The sequence below is a fragment of the Anopheles arabiensis genome, chromosome X (genome assembly GCF_016920715.1).
Source record: "Anopheles arabiensis isolate DONGOLA chromosome X, AaraD3, whole genome shotgun sequence".
Taxonomy (NCBI): domain Eukaryota; kingdom Metazoa; phylum Arthropoda; class Insecta; order Diptera; family Culicidae; genus Anopheles; species Anopheles arabiensis.
Window position 1 is genome coordinate 6,017,706 of NC_053519.1, and position 19,256 is coordinate 6,036,961.

General features: G+C 44.2%; 2 protein-coding genes across 4 annotated transcripts in view; one reads left to right on the forward strand and one right to left on the reverse strand.

The window, feature by feature from the left end:
- Positions 1-2,916, forward strand: part of LOC120905537 (F-actin-monooxygenase Mical) — a 73,783-nt gene extending 70,867 nt beyond the window's left edge. Inside the window, 2 exon segments of the mRNA XM_040316416.1 lie at positions 23-219; positions 2,408-2,916. Coding sequence (XP_040172350.1) covers positions 23-219; positions 2,408-2,413 — 203 coding nt within the window. The 3' untranslated portion in view covers positions 2,414-2,916.
- Positions 2,917-5,796: 2,880 nt separating this feature from the next.
- On the reverse strand, positions 5,797-17,430 carry LOC120905766 (NCK-interacting protein with SH3 domain). 3 transcript variants are annotated; one of them, XM_040316868.1, is made up of 9 exons: positions 17,248-17,430; positions 16,407-17,044; positions 16,087-16,271; positions 12,895-13,044; positions 12,534-12,627; positions 11,027-12,454; positions 10,619-10,840; positions 8,959-9,131; positions 5,797-8,869 (listed from the first exon to the last, which is right to left on the reverse strand). In XM_040316868.1, the coding sequence occupies exons 2-9, from the start codon at positions 16,432-16,434 to the stop codon at positions 8,678-8,680; spliced, it is 2,472 nt and encodes an 823-aa protein (XP_040172802.1). In that variant the 5' UTR covers positions 16,435-17,044; positions 17,248-17,430; the 3' UTR covers positions 5,797-8,677. The 3 variants fall into 3 exon arrangements, with proteins under 3 accessions (XP_040172802.1, XP_040172803.1, XP_040172801.1); XM_040316869.1 differs by having other exon boundaries at positions 17,327-17,425; XM_040316867.1 differs by having other exon boundaries at positions 16,407-17,430.
- Positions 17,431-19,256: the final 1,826 nt, after the last annotated feature.

The window sequence follows — 19,256 nt, forward strand, 5'->3', positions numbered from 1 at the left end:
CTTCCTTCTCATCCTTCCCTAGAGCTAGATAAGAACTCTTCCGACGTGGCGGCCGAGGGCGCGATACTGAACGAGATGCTCGAGATCGTGGCGAAGCGGCAGTCGCTCAGACCGTCGCCCGACACCAAGGCGACTGCGGCGGCGGTCGCCGCCGTGGCGGCCGGTGCCGCCAGCAGCCCCTTCACCAACCCGACCGGCCGGAAGCCGAACGATACCGACGTAAGCATTGCACGACTCTTTCCTTTCCCACTTCTTTCCCGCTCCCCGCTGCTGCTGTGGTCGTTGCTGGCCGGCTGCTTGGCGGTAGCGGTGCTGGCCATTGCCGTTACGTTAACAAGCTAAACAACGTTTCGTTTGTTTTGCACTACGCGTGTGTGTATGACTCCGACACCAATACCAACAGCACCACTTACCTATTTGCACTTGTAGATATGTTATGTTGCACACGCAAAATCAAGCTATTTCAAGTTGTATAATCAAAACAGAGTAGTTTTTGTCCACGCATCCTGCCCACACAGAGTGATGTTGGGAGTACTACTGCACCCCTTAAAGTATAATATTATTATTTGATTATTATTATTAATATTATTATTCTTATTATTATTATTATAATTATTATTATCATCATTTAGCTTTTCTTATCCATTTTATTTTGTACTAACCATTATTTCATTATAATTGTGATAGCACTTTTTTTTTTGTTCGTTTGTTTTTCTTTTAAAGAAATATATTACATTAACAACAATTTATGATTTCGTTTTTATTTTAGATGTGTAAGTTTGTCCGTGTTTTTTCTGTATATGTTTGTGCGTGTGTGTGAGAGTGTGTGACATATTAATACTGTAGTATAGTATAATTTAGGTAACCAACATCACCACATTAACCGAATATCGACCAGAAAAGGTATCCTTTTTTGTATCACAATACTTAAATCAACATTTACAACCGTTTCCGTCAAGTTTAACGCACACATGCATAGCAAACCACGAAACCACAGTCGAAAGCATGCCGTTAATGTAAGAGGCAAGCAGTGCTGCAAAATGTCACTGTCTCAATGTCATAAAAAATCTGACTGCAACAAAATCCATGTCAGCGTCACGTACTCAATTCTAATCAGCGGTGATACTCAAAACGGTTGGTGTGACCAATACATGCTTCATGACATTTTTGCGACCACCGCTTCGTCAGTCTTTATGTCATGACTTTTTTTTCATGACTGTCATGACTGTGATCAGTTTTGCAAAATGTCACTGACATAGTCATGACAAATTCCGGCTGAAACAAAATCATGTCAGTGTCAAGTATATTGCAAAGAATGTCGTGATTATCACCGACAAAAATGTCGTGACCAAGTGAGTGATCAAAAGATGGGTGCTAAACAAAATGTCATTAAGCATGTGATTGATTCTCCGACTGTTTGAGTCTCGTCACTGATCATCTCAGTTGTGTACGTGAACCGAATAGAGCTTCGTTTCAGCCATGATTGTTGGTGACTGAAACAGTGGCATTTGGCAGCACTGTTCACAGTCATGACGCACTTTTATTGAGTATCAGCAATGAGCCTCAAGCTACCAAGGATATGTTCATTGTTCATTGTTCATTGATACGCATGACATTTTTCAGCAATGGAGGAAAGCCTGTGGAGATAATCAGCTTAACGCATTTAATATCCCTCCCTAGAATAATGTTGTTAGTAAAAAGCATGATATTCAAGATGCGCAATGTTATCAAACCAAGGATGATCGGCATTACACTGCCGGTTGTGAAATTATATTGTGAACCTAATCCTATTTGTCCATTTTTTATTTTTTTCATTTCAATATGCAAACTTCTTAACACTTTTAAATTCTCGATCTAAATTCTCAACCACTTGATTTGCCAAAAAAGTTTCATATAGATCGCTCTTTCACTTATATTTGCTATGCTTTCGCGCGCGAGTTTGTCGCTTACGCACGCATCTAAGTCGCCGTAGCTATTATCCAATCCTGTTCGCCATACGTCATCCAGAGGCGTCCAACCACTAAATGGCCCAATCCAAAGGTCCGATGATAAAAAAATAAAGTAAAATATAAACAAGTAACATGCTAATAAATTAAATCTAAAAACACATCAAAGAATAACAATAATATTGATCGAACAAATGTATGCAGAATTTAGTTTTTTTTGTTATGTTTAAATTAAGTTATGTAAAATGTAAACCTAAAACCCGTTTTTGTAAATATCTCCGATAGCTCCACCTAATTGCACACAGGCGCACGCGGTACTCTGCATCGAGCGGTGTAAATTAGTCTGCAACATGCGTAGTTAGTCACAAAACAAAACAAAAACAAAAATACACTCATCCAATTGCATTGCTTACTTTTCCTCAAATGTGTTCTCACCGCAATGATTTGGTTTTTCTTTTTAGATATAAATTACCATCCAAACGGCGCACGGCACTGTGGGGCGTGTATTTGAACGGAACAACAGCGGGGAAAGATTTCGGTTCGAATTGTTTGAACGTGGGTTTCTTCGTGCGGCCGGCAAACCCCTTTGAAAAGCTGCATCATTTTGTACGCCGCCCCCCTTACAACAGTGCATCATCATCCTCTCCTGCCAACGATTTTCTGGTGCTTTCGGTGCACGAGATGCGGCGTTTTTGTTTTACGTTACTCCAGGCGCGCAAACAAGTCAAGCTTCTTATACATATATATATATATTTTTTGTGTACATTTGTAAACTTATTAATGCATTATACGTTAAGGCGGAGAATGGCGGAGAGATAGGAGATAGCAGCGCGCAAAAGGAAGCCTAGCAGACGACGAACAAACAAGAAGAAAAAAACCAAGCTAAAGCTAAAATAGTGTCCAAGAGTCGTGCAGACGAAAAAGGGGAAAGGTGTGTTGCTGTGATGAGACAGGAGGAAGGAACAAAAAACAAAAGAAAAAACGCATATATATATATATAGGGCATAGTATACAGGAAACAGAAACAGAAACGCAAAACAAATCACTCGCAAGCGATAGGAGTGGATAGGGATGACAGGGGGGATGCCGCGCAATTACACTAACAGGGTTTTCCAAGAGTTCTCATAGCTGTGGGACACTTTTTTTTACTCTTTCTAACGTAAAAAATGAATTTAATGTAATGAGAATTGGACTCTATGGCACCCTCGTTGGACAAATCCAATAGGAATGTGCAAGGAGCCTGTCCAATTTCAAACATATGAAGTTCACTTCCAATAAGAAAAAGTCAAGGAAGTGTCCGACAGCTATGAGAACGCCTGGAAAACCCTGTATTGTGTGTGCGTGTGTGTGTGTGTTTGCGCGAGACAGTAGTAGCCGTGTGTAGTGTGCAGGGTTTGTTTTTAAGTGTTTCGTTTTGTTTTTATCGGCTCTTCTTCTGCTTTCTTGTAAGCTTGTGTTTTCGACTTTTGTTCGCTTTTAAAAGCCTGTTTTTTTATTGCTGAATTTACAGCACACTTCAAACATTTGCAATGCGCAGTTGGCCAAGGTTAGACTGTTGCTTTTCTTTCTTTCTTTTTTATTTAATTGTTGCTAGCCTAGTTCTTTACCAGTTTTCAAGCGTGTCCCCATGACGTCATCAAGCTTTATCTTTTTGAGTGTGTGCTACAGTGCAGTTTACGGTTTGACTGACAGACAGGCAGGCGTATCATGAACAAGTAGTGTATCAGCATCCGCCGCGGTCGTCGTAACTATTTATTTAAACTGTGGAGTTAAAGTTTTTGTTTGTTTTGTTTCGTTCGTTTTGTTCGAGATTATTGTTTGAGAATATACACAAACCCAAAAATAAGAACTGTGCGAGAAATGGATGGCCAACGTGATGAGTAATGTGTATGTGCGTGTGTGTGTGTGTGTGTGTGTGCTTGGCACGGTAAGAAAGAAAATGTCTGTCAATGTGCACTAGCTATTTTTGAAAAAAAAAAAAAACAATTCTTCATCACGTGCATTCAGTATTACGAACACAAGTAAACTCACACACACACACCCATACATTGCACAGTTTCACGCCCCCAAAAAAACCCTTCACCCTCGGCAAACGAAACAACTCAATTATGTTTGTGTAAAAACATGAAACGACCTAAAATACCCTATAGAGCGATAAAGAGATCGAGAAATAGAGAAAGGTGCTTCGCGAAAAAAAAAACACAATTCGGGAGATACAGGGTTTTCCAGGGGTTCTCATAGTTGTGGGACACTTTTTTGACTCTTTCCTGTTGGACGTGAACTTCATATGATAATTGGACTCTATGGCACTCTTTTTGGACTGGCTCCGTGGAAATTCCAATCAGATTTGTCCAACAAGGGTGCGATAGAGTCCAATTCCAATTACACAAAGTTCATTTCTCGTTCGAAAGAGTTCATTAAGTGTCCCACAGCTATGAGAACGCGTGGAAAACCCTGTAATGACAGGGAATACAGCTGTGTATGTGTGTGTGTGTATTGCGTAATTTAATAGCATGTAAAAAAAGAAGGAGGAAAACAAGCCCATCCAGTGAGCGAGCAAGGAATGTTTTCTTTTACGGGAAAATATTTTTTTTTTAAAACAAAGGAAAGCTTCTTACTCTTCTCGCCGGCACGCGCGCTCAGTTCATTCAAAATGAAACACAATGAGGAGAAACAAATAGGCGCGCAGGCGGCGGTGGCGGCGGCGGCAATAGAGAGCTGAGGCACAGTGTTGTGTCTGTATAGGTGTGTAAGGTGAAACTAATTTAGTTTTAGTAATGCAATTGTGTAACACCACGCGATAAAAACAAAGGGCGCGGCAAGTTCACACACGCTTCCCAGGGGAGGGTGGAAACAAGTACTCTCTACGTTTCTTTCCGCTGCTGTGTGCGCGCGCGCGTGTGTGTGTTTAATTTCGAGACTAATTAGGTAGCGAGCACGTGTGCAGCAGTAGCAGCGAAGCAAAAAAGGAAAATTATTCAAACAAATCAAGCTCAGTGACAGGTTTGCTTGCAAGCGCGCAGAGAGCACATTACACGCATTAATCGATTTAAACAAAAAAAAAAAAACGAAAATTACATTTACTGTGTCTCTCTTTCTCTTGTTCACACACACCCACAAAACCCCCCCGCATCACACCACAAACAAGCAACACACGTCGCAAAGGACAGAATTGATCGTTTTTCGAGTTGTGCAAGTTTTTATTCTATCAATATAGGATGAAACATCTCAAAAACGTTTTTAATGCGTTTATATGCCTGTCAGTGTGTGTGTGTGTGTGTGTGTGTGTGTGTGTGTGAGGGGTGTGCGTGCGTGTGTTAAAACCCCTAATTCACATGACTAGTAAGTTTAATTTGTGTTTCATTGTTTCATGAAATGAAATGATAGACAGTAAGCAAGTTAAAGAACGAAAACAAACCAACAAACACAACCAAAATCAGGAAGCCGTGCGAAAGCTGCAAACGCTGGAAGCTCTCTCCCCCAAGGGAAAAAAGGAGTTGAAGGAAAGAGAGCGGGGGGGGGGAGGGAGTGACCCACACCCAATGTACCCCAATACATGCGTTGGATGAATTTAATGAGGTTTAAATAAAAGCACAAAAAACTTACAAAACAAAGAGAAAACATTAATACAAAAGAAAAACAACCTTCCCCTCAGTCTTTTCTCCTTTTTTTCTCTATGTTCGAAATTTCGGTTATTTTAAGGTAGCAAAAAAAAAACCAACAACAACACAAAAAAGGCACAAACGACACAGAATCAGAATTGTTGTTTTTTTTTTTAGAGTAACATTTCTTTAACTTTCATTTAAAAGTGTTTCGAGTGTTGGTAGGATTCACGTTTCGCAAAGTTGGGTTTTTTTTTCTTTAATTATTTGTTTTTGTTTTTCTTCTCTGCTTGGCTTTGCATGTTATTGCGGGGGGCTACTATACTTTTTTGTTGTTGTTTTTTTTTCCTTAAACACAACACTGCACACACTACTATTTAGCGTATTGTTTGTTTGCTTATTGGGTGTGTGTGTATGTGTTTTTCACTACGGAACGGCGTCTTTTTTCGCTTTGTTTGCTGCTGTTCATTTCATTTGGCATCCTTTACATACTTTGGAAGGTGTGTGTGTGTGTGCATGTATTTAAAAAAAAACGAACAGTCAGCGGTAAGGTAATTTTACTTAACTAATTAACTTATTTGTGTGTGTTTCGTTTCTCTCTCTCTCTCTCTTTCTCTGCGGTATTCCAGCTTCGTTTGCCAGTGATTTAGAATATTAACTTGCGTTCGTTCTTTTCCTCTCTCTCTCTCTCTCTCTCTCTCTCTCTCTCTCTATCTCTCTCTCTTTATCTCTCTCTCTCTCTCTCTCTCTCTCTCTCTCTTTCTCCTTCTCTTTATCTCTATTTCCAACTTCACGTTTTTAAATGCCTCTCTGCATCGGAACAACGCGAACGATCGATAATGTTTAAAAGCGTTATAAATTATTCGTTTAAAAAAAACAATCCTACACACTAAGCCGTGTACTGTACTTGCTAAAATGTAGTAATGCGTGGACTTATTACACTTCATATATCGCCGGCTTTGAGCTGCTCGTAGCAGGTTCGTAGCTCAACGAAGGGAGAGGGGGTTGCTCGTCCTGGTATGATGAACGGTTCGGTGTTGGTTAATTGGCACATTTTGGGGTTTGACTAATGCATTTCATTGTGTTCTGTCCTGAGCCTAGCCTGTGTAAGCGTTATACGTTTAACTCTACCGAATGCATAATTATAATAGAGAGAGAGAGAGCGCGCGCGCGCGCGTGTGTGTAAATGAGGTTGCTTTGATGGCTAAGACTAGGTCGAAACGGGCCGTTACACAGAAGGTAAAAGTAGTGCTGTATCACATAATTAACTAACGCTTATTCGCTCTATAATGATGGCTTACAACGTAATCTTTGGACTGTCCGTTGTTCCGAGGCAAAGTTTAAAAAAAAAAAAAATGCAACCGCCAACACACTCCAAAGGCCAATTTGGGAAATATAAAGCTTATAACAATCTGGCGGGCCGCGCGGCAAGAATGCCAATCTCAGCCGTCATTCTTTAAAGCTCCTCGCAACAGTAAGCGATCTTTGCGCAATAGAGTTCATTGCTTCGATTGGGGGAAATGTAACACATACACACACACACACACACACACACACACACACACACACACACACACACACACATATGGCTTACATCATTTTCACTTCTTAACAGGCAATTTGATAAATTTGTTTGTTAGAAAATGCCTGTGCGTGTTCTTCTCTTTCTCCTTTTGTCTTGCCTCTGTACCTCTACCCTAACTGTGTCCTCGGTTAAATGCATTCTACGTAAGCGGCTGTACGGTCGCCCTTTTACGGGGTTCTGATTAACACGCACCCACACACACACACACACATCTCTATATCGTGTCGGTTAACAATATCGCAGAAAGTGGGGAAGAAATTGCACTGTTCGGGCGCCACCAGGGTGTGAGAAGGATGGAGCATATTTTATAATAATCCTTCTGTAGCGATATTTATAACTCGTACTACAACTACTCTGTGCCAGTGAGTGTGTGTGTGTGTGTGTGTAAATGTCTATGGGGTTTCTTGTTGTTGTTTGAGTTACATTTCGCTTCGCGTACGATTGCGAGAAAACAGAGATCGCGTCAATGGCAATGGGAACAACTGGCCGAAACACTGGTCTATCAAACAAATAAACAACCGCGTGTCCCCGCTGACAAGTAGCAGCTTGCAGTGCACGTTTTTTTTTAAAGCAAATCACTACCACACAGCACACGCACTGGCTGGGCGGCTGAATGTATTGGTTTGGATTGGTTAGATTGCTCTTTCAGCGACCTTGCCCTACCGCCGCGTTCATGGTTTAACAAAATATACTACCGTATTGTGTATGTGTGTGTGTGTGTGTGTGTGTGTGTGTGTGTGTGTGTGTGTGTGTGTGTGTGTGTGTGCTGCCTCGTTCCGTAAAACGTTTTCAGACTCATTTCGCTTAGCTAAGAGTTTGGTTACATCGTAATAATAAATAGTTTTGCGGATATTTCATTCTTCAAACGACGTTTGTTCTCTCCATCTCTCTCTCTCTCTCTTTTTTTTTTTTTTGGCTTTTCAGTAGTTTGGGCACGAGTCAACACTAAATGCTCGACCTCCCTCTCTCTCTCTTTCTTGTTTGGTTAAAAATGTAGCCTTAAAAAAGAACTCTTTGATGTAAGCATTTAACAGGGAAGGTAGTTAACGAACGATTTTTTTGTTTAACAGACTATTGTTTGCTGCTTGCCTGTCCCTCGTTGTTTGTTGCCTAATCTCTCTCGCTCTGCTTTTGGAGCAGGCAAGCGTGAAAGACGGCACCAGGCATAGCAGGCCCTAATTAGTAAACATGTCCTGGTAGAGCTGGATGGGGAATGTGTGATGGGAGGAGTGGGGCAATAGGGTGGCGGGAAGGTGAAAGAAGCCCGGATTGACTAGCATAACAGGAAGGGACGATCGGCCGTAAAATCATAGCTACTACATCACAAAACAAAAACCACTAACGTTCAATATTTTGCCATCCTTCTCCTTCATGTGTGGCGAGAATCTTTCTGTCTCAGATCAAAGGGTTCCGTTTTGTACGCATCGTGTTATAATGTCTGCTTAACGCTTAACAATAATAAATATATCATTCGAACCGGCGCAGGACATCGCGCCCGAAAACAAACTCGCTGCACCGCAGCAGCACCGCAGCAGCCAACCGCTTCACGCTTTGAAGATTTGCGGAAACTCGTTCGCTATTTCGCGCACAATCTGCTGGTCGCTGGCGCTGCACTCCGTCTCCTCGCAGAAGATGCGGGTGAAGATCTTCATCAGGTCCTGCTTGCGGTGCTGGTGCTCGGGATAGTTGGTGTTGCGCAGGATCTTCCGGCACAGCTCCAGGTACCATTTGCGAATCTGTCAGGGGGGGTGGGGGGGGAGGGGGGAGGAGAAGAAGGTTAGCAAGGAACCATCATCATCTTGCAGCAGGCGCCGGCCGTACTTACCGGCTCGCCGGCGGACAGATCGGACAGCTGGCGCACGAGTATGTCGATCAGCACCTTGTTGTCGTTGGTGTAGAAGATGGACGCCGTCTCCGGGCGGCTGAACAGATCGACCAGCATCTTCAGCACCGGGTTGATGTTCATCGGCGTGTGCTTCAGCGTGTGCACTGGGTCCTCTGCAAAACGTGTTGGTGTGTGATAAGAATTAATGGTTTTTTGTTTTTTCTAAATTATTACGCAGCGTTACGTAAGCCAATAGAAAGCTTTTGTTTTCTTTTTTATACTTATTTGAAACCAAACTTACTACTTAATTATTTAATCCTGATTTAACCGAAATAAAAACATTCTTGAGTGCTTAATCTAATATTAAATTGCAAATTTTGTGATAAGATTTAAATCAACTCTTCTAGTTTTGATAAGAATGAATAAATTGGCTCAACTCATAGGCGTTTTATGTGCTGTAGGGGAGGTCAGGGCTGGTTCGACACTGTGGGTAAGTTCGAGACCTTGCCGTTTTTTTGTCGATATAACTTTTAGAAGAAAAAAATTAGTACACATTATTTATGTCAGCTGTCTCGTATATTTGAGTCACATTTCACTGATCAGAAACCTGTTAATTGTCAAAAAGTAACAAAATAAACACATGGTGGTTCTGATTGGCAGCCGATGTAATTTTTTACTGCTGGGACATAAGGAATTCATTCGACAACATTATAGTTCCCGTGTTAATAGTATTGTTTTGCAAACACTTTGGATTAGTTCTGTATCAAAGTGCGTGATTTTTATATTAAACTATATAGTAAAAAATGTCACTAAAACTTGTGTGGCCAATGGGGGTAAAATCCGACCGACACTCGGTAGTAGCGTAATGCTTATTTGTAGCATGTTAACGTTTTTTTATATCGTAATTGGAAAGTGCTTATATTTTCTACAGATATCCCGTAACTATGTACGGCAAACGTAATGATCAAGCATTACGGCATCAAACGATGCCAACAAACGAAGTAGGTTACAATTATGGAATTCAGCTATTATTCTCTCATAGAACGTTTGCCAAACTCGGACTAAAAACATGTGATTAAAATATGGTTTAGGCTTATGAAAATTAATATTGTTATGGCTTTGACCATTGTAGGCTTACTTTAGGCCGGGTAGGCTTAATTGAAGAAAGAAAAAAATAGTCGCTGGTATGGAATCACGTTGACCGATGTTCGACTTTTCGGCTGTTTGGCTTTCGATTTCGAACACGCTTCGATTTTATGAAGAAAAAAAAAAGAATATTACTGGAAGATACTGGCTGCCAGGTTATTTTTTAAAGGAATCTTCGAATCTATCGCCGCAGCTTCTACTATATGGAGTCTAGTCCGATGCTATTTGTAGTGAAGTTTTTGTTCTTGCTTGTAACTTCATTTCTTTCGCATATTTCAATAATGTTTTGTGGTAATTTTTCATAAAATTGGTACGAAATACTTTGTTGAACTTCAATGAAAACCACAGGCCATCAGAGTTTGTTATTTTAAAAGCTAAAACCAATGTGTCGAAATGACCCCCAAAGTGTCGATTTTACCCCATCATGGTGTCTTAATCTTAATCGAGTATCTTAATAATACTTCCTGCCTGTTGTTTCTCCAGGATTTAATAAAAAAAAGGATAGCCAACTTACCCTCCCGGTTGATCAGCAGCAGTATCTTCTCGGTAAAGGTTTTGGCCGTCTTGAACTGCTCCATCGCCTCCAGCACCACGTTCTCGGCAAAGTTGTCAAACTGCAGGTTGAACGACAGGATCAGGTTGATCATGATGTCGGGCAGCACCTCCTGGACGTCGCTCTCCGGCGGCGTTTCGATAATGTTCAGCAGAAAGATGATGAAATCTGCCCGCAGGTGATCTGGAGCGAAACGGAGGCAAATTAATAAAACCATCGGTTTTTGGTTTGATTTGAGCTGTTTCAATCACAACCCTTGATGACAAGAGAGTTTGATTGCTGCTGTGCTTAAGTTGTTGGGCTGATCGGTGGTTTGCTAGAAGAAATGGCCTCCACACGCCTAAAATACCGAAAAAAAAAAATCCCTACCTTGCTGATTGATCGGCATCCGGCGCCCGATCGAGAAGATGATGATGAGCATGTTCGCCAGCTCCTGCAGCTTCTCGATGTTGCGCGGGTTCGACACCATGTCCTGCACGAGCTCGAGCGGCAGCACCGAGCCGAGCAGTATGTCGACGGTCGTGTAGTCGAGATGGCACATCGCGCGGAACGCGGCCAGCAGCAGCTTCCGGATCGACCAGCGCGTCTCCATCTGGTAGTACAGCACCAGGTTGATGATGCTCTGGTACTGGTCGCACGCCATCTCGCTGCGGCAGATCTTCGGATCGGCGTCGGTGAGGATGCGGATCAGCTCGGCCAGGTACTGCCGGATGTCGGCCTCGTCCTCGTGCAGCATCCACGTGCGCTGCTCCGAGTCGTTCTTGCAGTCGGACAGCTCGGCAAAGATCAGCCGCAGCCGGTGCGCATCGTGCGTCTTGCTCAGCAGCCCGTCCGGCACGTCGAACGGGGCGGCCAGATGGACGGCGACCGGCTCGAGATGGCGGACGACGGCCGGCGGCAGCAGCACCTCCAGCTCGGCCAGCACCACGCGCAGCGCGACGCAGGACAGCTCGTGGCTGAGCCGGGTGGCCTTGCGTATCGCGTCCACTATCTGGTACACCTCGGCCGCTTCCACCCTGGCCGGCGGCTGCTTGGCCAGATCTTCCGCCGGCTCGGCCGGCTCGTCGCCGGTCGCCACGCTGCTCTCGCCACACTCGGCGCCCGAGCCGGCCTCGCGCTCCGTGTCGCTCGCGAGCGTACCATCGTCCCCGCCGGTCGTCACACTGCCGCCACCAGCCGCTCCCTCAGCCGGCCCGACCGGTTCGTCCTCCTCCTGCGGCGGTTCATCGTGCGGCGGCTCCCGCACCGAAACCGGCTGCGGTTCGGTCTCGCTCACCGTCACGTCGTCGTTGTTGGTCGTCTCCAGCTCGTTCAGCTCGTGATCGGTCTGGTTTTCGGCCTCGGTCGGGGCACCGGCACCCAGCGACGGTTCCTCGCCCGCCCCGCCCCGATCGTCGATGCGCGAGATGGCCGTTATCTCGTCGCTCGTCGTCGTGAGCGTGCCGGTCGTGGCGGTGTTGTTGCTCGTCGGCTCCGTCTGCTCGGACGACACGGACGACAGCTCGGACAGGGTGCTGCTCGGTTCCTGGCTGGCTGCGGCGGCTACGGCGACGACCACCGGTGCCTGCTGCTGCTGCTGCTCCTCGGCCTGTGCCGGGCCGCCGCTGTGCTTCGTCGCCAGCACGCCCGTGCTGGGACTTTCCTGGATGAACTGGGGCGGTACCTGGCCACCGACGGCCGGGCTCGATTTCGATTTCTTTGCCGTCTGCATCATCACCGGCTGCTGCTGCTGCTGCTGCTCAGACGGTGCAGGCGGCGAGTGTCGCTGGGGACCGTTCTTCAGCGGTGCCGTGCGTTCTGTGCCAACAGAAATCGAAAAAAAAAAAAAGAAATTAATCGAAAGTGCACTGGGGCGCGAAGTAATCGCTCCCATTACCGCTCGAGCCGTCGTGCTGCTGCTGCTGCTTCAGGTGCCCGTTGCTCATCTTGATCGGCGAGGGCGGTTCCGATTCACTATCCGTCAGCTCGTACTGCTCGTACAGTTTGCGGAAGCGGAAATGAAACAAAAATCAACCAAATTCAGGTTAGCCAATGCGAAGATGCTACAAACGTTTATATGTAGGGCACGGGAATTGTGGCCCGCCCAATTTAGTTTCTGTTTCTTGTGCGCCCGACTGGGAAGCTGGCCAAATAGGTCACACACACATACGCTCGCGCTTTCACACACACACACACAAAAAGAAGCGCTAATTATGTGCGCCTGTGTGTGTGTGTGTGTTTTGCTGGGTTTCGCCTACCTTGAGCATTTTTTCCAGCATGCGCTTCTTCTCCACCAGCCGGCTGATCAGTTCCTCCCGTCCGATGATGCCGTTTATTTCCTTCTCCGTCGACAGCCGCAACGATTCTATGCTGGATTCGAGAAAGCCGTTTAGAAAGAGTGGATTGACCTGTTGGAGCAAAAAACAAAAAGGTGGAATGAAAAAGAATCAACTCAAGGAAAGTGAACTGTTCCGTTTACTCTGAATGGTAAACAGTAGCATCTGTGCTAATATAACCGGCCGATTCAATTCGAAAAGGAATATTAAGTGTCAAACGAGTACCATGCACTCAAGCTGTCATCTTATTTTGATACATTTTGGCACTATTTCGTGACTTATTTGTCGAAACAAGATGCTCTAATATGCTAAAACAATTTAACATACAGTGAAACCCCGTATAATGAGTTTAATTTATTCTTGTGACTTACTAGTTATACCGGAGGCTGCAAAATGTCACTGTCAATGTCTAAAATAATCTGACTGAAACAAAATCCATGTCAACGTCACGTATTCAATTGTGATAATCAAGGATTATACTCAGTTGGTGTGTCAAATACATGCCTGGTGACATTTTAGCAACTTTGTCGTGACTTTTTTTTACTGTGATCAGTTCTACAAAATGTCACCGTCATAGTCATGACAAGTTTCGACTGACATGCCTGGTGATGTTTTTGCAACTTTGGTCAGTTAGTTTGTCATGACTTTTTTTAACTGTGAAAAGTTCTACAAAATGTCACTGACATAGTCATGACAATTTCCATCTGAAACAAAATCATGTCAGCATCACGAGCTTTAGTGTGATGATCAGAGGTGTGACTCAAACAGCTGGTGCGACCATCACATGCTTGGTGACATTTTGTGCAACCAACTCTTGGTCAATTCACATGGTCGCGACATTTTTTGTTGGTGATCATCATGATAGTATGCGATATGCGGTGCGTGCGAGTGGTCTCAATCAACAAAATGAGCATGCTTTCTCGCTGCAATGCGTTACAGGGTTTTCCAGGGGTTTTCATAGTTGTGGGCCACTTCCTTGACACTTGCACCTGTTGGAAGTGATCTTCATACGATGGAAATTGGACTCAATAGCCGTCGTTTTGGACAGGCTCGTTGGAAATTCCTATTGGATTTATTCAACGAGGGTGCTATAGATTCCAATTCCCATTACAATATGATCATTTCACGAAAGAAAGAGTTAATAAAGTGTCCCACAGCTATGAGAACTAATGGAAAACCCCGTATCATTCTACTCAACTACCCAAAGCAGACAGAGCGAGAAAGGATGCTCATTTTGTTGCTTCGGGCCGTACGCCAACTATATCCCAAGAATGTCGTGATTATCACCGGCAGAAAATGTCATGACCAAGTGAATGACCAAGCATTGGGTCCTACAAAAAATGTCATCAAGCATGTGATTGGTCCTCCAACTGTATGAGTCTCATCCCTGATCATGACAGTTCAGTACGTGAGCTGATTACAATTTCGTTTCAGTCAGGAGTGTTGGTGACTGAAACAGTGGCATTTGGCAGCACTGTTCACAGCCAGAAAAAAAACATGATTATGCTTGCGCCGGCATTAAGCTCAGCTTGTCAGTCCGAGATATCGCGTTCGATTCAAGCACTCGCACGTCGCTTTCGGCATGTCATGCCGCACTTTCATTGAGTATCAGCAATGAACATCAAGCTACCACGATTTTTGCAGTGCATTGTTTTCGATGGTGAGCATCACGCGATGCTCATGACATTTTGCAGCACTGGCTGTAATAATAATTTGTATAAAAAGTTGATTAATTGGTTCCAGGGCCGCAAGTTTTTAAACATTGCGAAATTCTCGTTTGCCTAAGCAACAAATACAATTAAAGAAATGCACAATGTCTCAATTCAAGAAATGCTGTGTTCGTTATGCGAAATTTTACTCGCTAAGTGAGGTATTTGTTGAGCATTTCGATGTACTCGCTATGCTAAAAAAACGTAATCGTAATAAGGATGTTTCACTTTTTTTTTAAATTATAAAGCGTTTGTTTATCACAATAAAGCATCCCATCAATGCAAAAATGTAAAAAAAAAAAAAAAAAAACTGGTACCCAAAACCCATAAGAAAGATCTAAATGTATTCAGCAAATGGAAATGCAAAAAAACCTTCAAAAATCCCGCTCATTGCTTCCTTCTTTACATTTCCTTTATAATATTCATGAGTTATCCTTTCTGTTTGCCTAAGTACGTTAACCCATACAGCCAAACGACCCCACTACACAATGATCCAAATGCCAATAAAAGTGTAAAAAACAACAGTAAAAAAAAAAACAAAAATCCACACTGTCACACGTTAAACTACTTTCTGAAGAGCCCCTCAAATGGTGGGTGGGTGTGGAATAAGAGGACCGCTACGAGCAGCAGATAATCAAGCCGCCTATTCAGCAGGATGAACAGGACACGGTGAACTCGTGCAAATATGTGCTTCCTCCCTCCCTCCCCCCCTCCTCCCACCCCCTTCATCGCATTTAAAATTACCGCATACGAACAACAAACGCAACGCAGCGGCGAAAAAGAAAGCGCCTGCCCCCTGTACGGCGGCAACCAGGATAAGCAAACGGCACAGGCACAAAAAAAGCTCAAACACACACAACGCCCCGGAGTGGGGTTCGGGAGTGGGACAAAACGGTCGCGCGTTTGACAGCAAGCGATTGCTTCGCTTAGCACGGTGAGAAGAAAACACGGGCGTGGGGGGAGAGCCTTATGAGAAATGCATGTGCTGTGTGTATTGATTTTCTCTTCACGCCTGCACGGTGCTGCACGCGCACGGCCGGAGGACGATGGTGTGAAGGCCTGCTCGTGGTGTTGTGCTGTGTGCCAGTGTGTCCGGGAGTGTTTATTAGCAGCCCTTCCGTCCCCGCTTATGCTAATCTCAAAGCGCTTTTCGCAAACATGCTCCCGTGCTGCGGCATCCGACCGTGCCCCGCGGGATGCAATTTCGCACCGCGGAGTCCCCGGGATGCTGAGGTCGTGACCGGTAAAGGTGGCCATCCGCTACCACCCCCACCCATTTCTTCAGTGCAGTGTGTTTTGTGTCTATATTTATGTATGTGTGTGTGTGTGTGTAAGTGACCCTCTACTTCCTGGAAGGGCGCGCGCGCGCCCTATCTTTCCCATCAAACGGCAGCGCAGCGTTTACCTTCAGCTTCATCACGTAGTTCGACGGGACGAACCCGATGTTGCCCTTCATGCTGACCACCTGCCACCAGTTCCGCTGCCGGGCGCTCGTCTGATGCAGGATGAAGTATTCGCCCTCGTCGAAGCTGATCGTCTTCGGGTAGACGGCGGTAAAGTCGTACAGCGCTTTCAGCATCTCGAACGACTCTGAACGGGTTGCGGTCAGTTTTTTTTTTTTTGGGGAAGGAGGTTGGAAAAAAAAGGGAAAAGAAAGAAAGAAAGAAAGACATAAGTTTGCTTGGCTCACGCGCGCGGCAAGGAACACTCGTTTCTTATGCTTACCAGCATCCTGCGACATGCTGTCTACCATGTTTGCTCCTTTTTTTCTTGGTGGTGATGGGGGTTTGTTTGGGGTGAGGGGGTCGGATGGGAGAGTGCTGGAGTTGGGGCAAAAAGTTCGATGGACCTTCCCGACCTTCCCGAGCCCCGATGAGGGTTGATTGGTGATTGCTGCCTGCCGCTGGTCCTAAAATTCCAACAGTTCGTCCACCCTTTTCCTCACTTTGTTGTTGTTGTTGTTGTTGTTGCTTGCTTTCTTTCTTCAACTGCTGCTGAGCTTAGCTCATCTGATTGCTGGACGAGGAATGTTCCTGCGTATGTGTGTGTGTGTGTGTGTGCTTCTGATGGTTGCTGATTATTCGCCTATGTTTCTCCTGGGAGATTTATGTGCGTGCTGCTGTGCATTCCAGCATCCGCAAAACCATATCACACGGGTCGAGCTCTTCGTATCCACACACACACACACAGACACACACAAACACACTGATGCACACCACCACCACCACCACCACTGAGGCTTCTTGCCCTTTTTCGTTTTGCCAAGGACGCGTATGTGTGTGCAAAAAAAACCAACGCACGAGGAGTGTGTGCGTGTGTACACACCCGGGAAGCACAGCACGGCAGGGGTCAGCGAATCTCCTCTGTAAATCGATTGATAAAAATAAGCACCAACACACACTCACGCGCGTACAGTGCGAGTGAAGCTAAAGAGAAAAACAGGGCTGGAGCGAATGTGTGCCCGTGTGCGTGTGTGTGCTTTGGTTTGTTTTGTTTTGTTTTTGTCACAACGCTCAGTGCACGCACGCACGCTTCTGCACGGACTGGGAAAGAGGGAGCTGCGTACTGCAGACCGACACACTCGGCACTCGCACACAAACAATCAGCAGCACTTTGTGGGTTCGCTCGTGGCGGTTTCAATTTACACTGGCCCAGCACCAGCACTGTGCCGCGTTTGGGAACTGTTTGGGGGAGCGAAAATCCGACTCGGCCTGTTTGCCTCTTCCCGTTTTGCGCACTTTGACACAACTGTGCGAGCTGCATGTGTGTGCTGCAGAACGGAGGTTTGACAGCCGATGGATGGGAGCGGCTTAGCAGAAAACCCAACAGATGGCGCTAACTTGCATCGCTGCTGTTGTGTAAGTTTTTCCAGCAGCTCGAGCAGACTGCTCGCATTGTTTGTGGGTGGAAATCTGCATTTAAAATCGATCGATAGTGTTTGTTTTTTTTATGAGCGTTTCGAGATGAAATGAAGCTGTAAATTATACAGGCGGTCCCCGAGATACACGGTACCTCTTATACGCGGATTCGGAGATACGCGGTTTTCTAAATTTGACAATTCTTTGAGCAAATTGTACTGATTTGACACATCAATTGCAAATTGCCAAATAATTTCCGTTTAGATCGAATGTTCAAAACTATTTCAAAAGGTTTAAAACAGTTATATTCAGTCAGAATCATATCAAATAATTCATAAAATGACTAAAACCGCCCCCTACTTGCAAAATTGCACGAAAATTTGTGATATTTTAGCTGGAAATCACGAGATTCGACTTACGCGGAAATTCGAGATACGCGGTATTTTGCGGCCGTTTTTGGTCCCCATTAACCGTGTATCTCGGGGACCGCCTGTATATCTGTTTTGGGAATAGCTGACTGAATTTTAGGAACAAAAAATTACAGCTGCATGAACGGGTAAGGAAATTTGAAATTGCCGTTAGCTGGTTGTTCTGTTTAAAAAAAAAAATTGTCGTTTCGTTGCGCTGCGTTGGAGTCGTTGCATAAATTTTCGATTAAGTACCCGTTGCATGGACAGGATAGATCTTGCTAATTCAAGGCTCGCCAAAGTCTGGCCTGCAGAACTATATCTATTTGGCACTCCTGGTAATTTTTTAGAAGTACAGTGGAGCGCCGTTTATCCTGGTACCTTTTATCCGGCTTTCCGTTTATCCGTGCTGTTGAGAAAAGACAGCTCAATACAAAGGTGACATTGCGTTATGAGGAGGATATTCGAAAAAGCGGTTATAAGAGCACATTGTCATAACAAAAAACACTATAATTCATGGCAAATTTCAAATATTTATATGAGAAAACATTAAGTTTATTAAAACTGGGTTATTTTTATCTATAAATAAAATAATTTTCCAAAAATTTCACTGGAATTGGTGATAAAATCATTTAACTCATTATCCGTGTTATTCGCATATCCGGGCGAGGCAAAGTCCCGAGAAGCCCGGATAAACGGCGCTCCACTGTACTCCGAAACGCGTAGAGCATTTAAAGAATGTTATCATTTTGAGGAGAAGTTCTGACTCGAGTCCCGTCGGGATCCCGACCTGAAGTGCAGGAATGTATTGCATGTGATTGATTTATAAAATTGATTCACCATTGATGGATACAACGATTTTTGAGACATGCTTAATTTTTAATTGCATTCAATTTAAATACAGACGAAAAACAGGCGTGACTGATTTGTTTTCTAAAAAATCAAATAGATTGGTGCATTCCTTCGTTGACTGGTGCAAAGTATTTTGTAGAAAATTGTTCAATATATACAGCAAATTATTTTTTTTTACTCCTGTAATGTTGTTTATGATAAATATACTGTGATATATTGAAAAAATTAGTAATTATGGCTACAGCAAACTAAGCAAACTAAAGCTTTAGTTTAGCTAAAGACTAAGTTGTATAGCTTCAACGTTCCTTTGATGTAATGTTATAGTTGAGCACTCCAAGAACTTGAGCACGTTAACTTTCATCAACTTGTTAAACATTATTCTCACATATCTCCAAATTCAGTTTTATACCATGCACGATTCTCTAGTGAACAAGATTTTTAAGCCATTTGTTTACTTT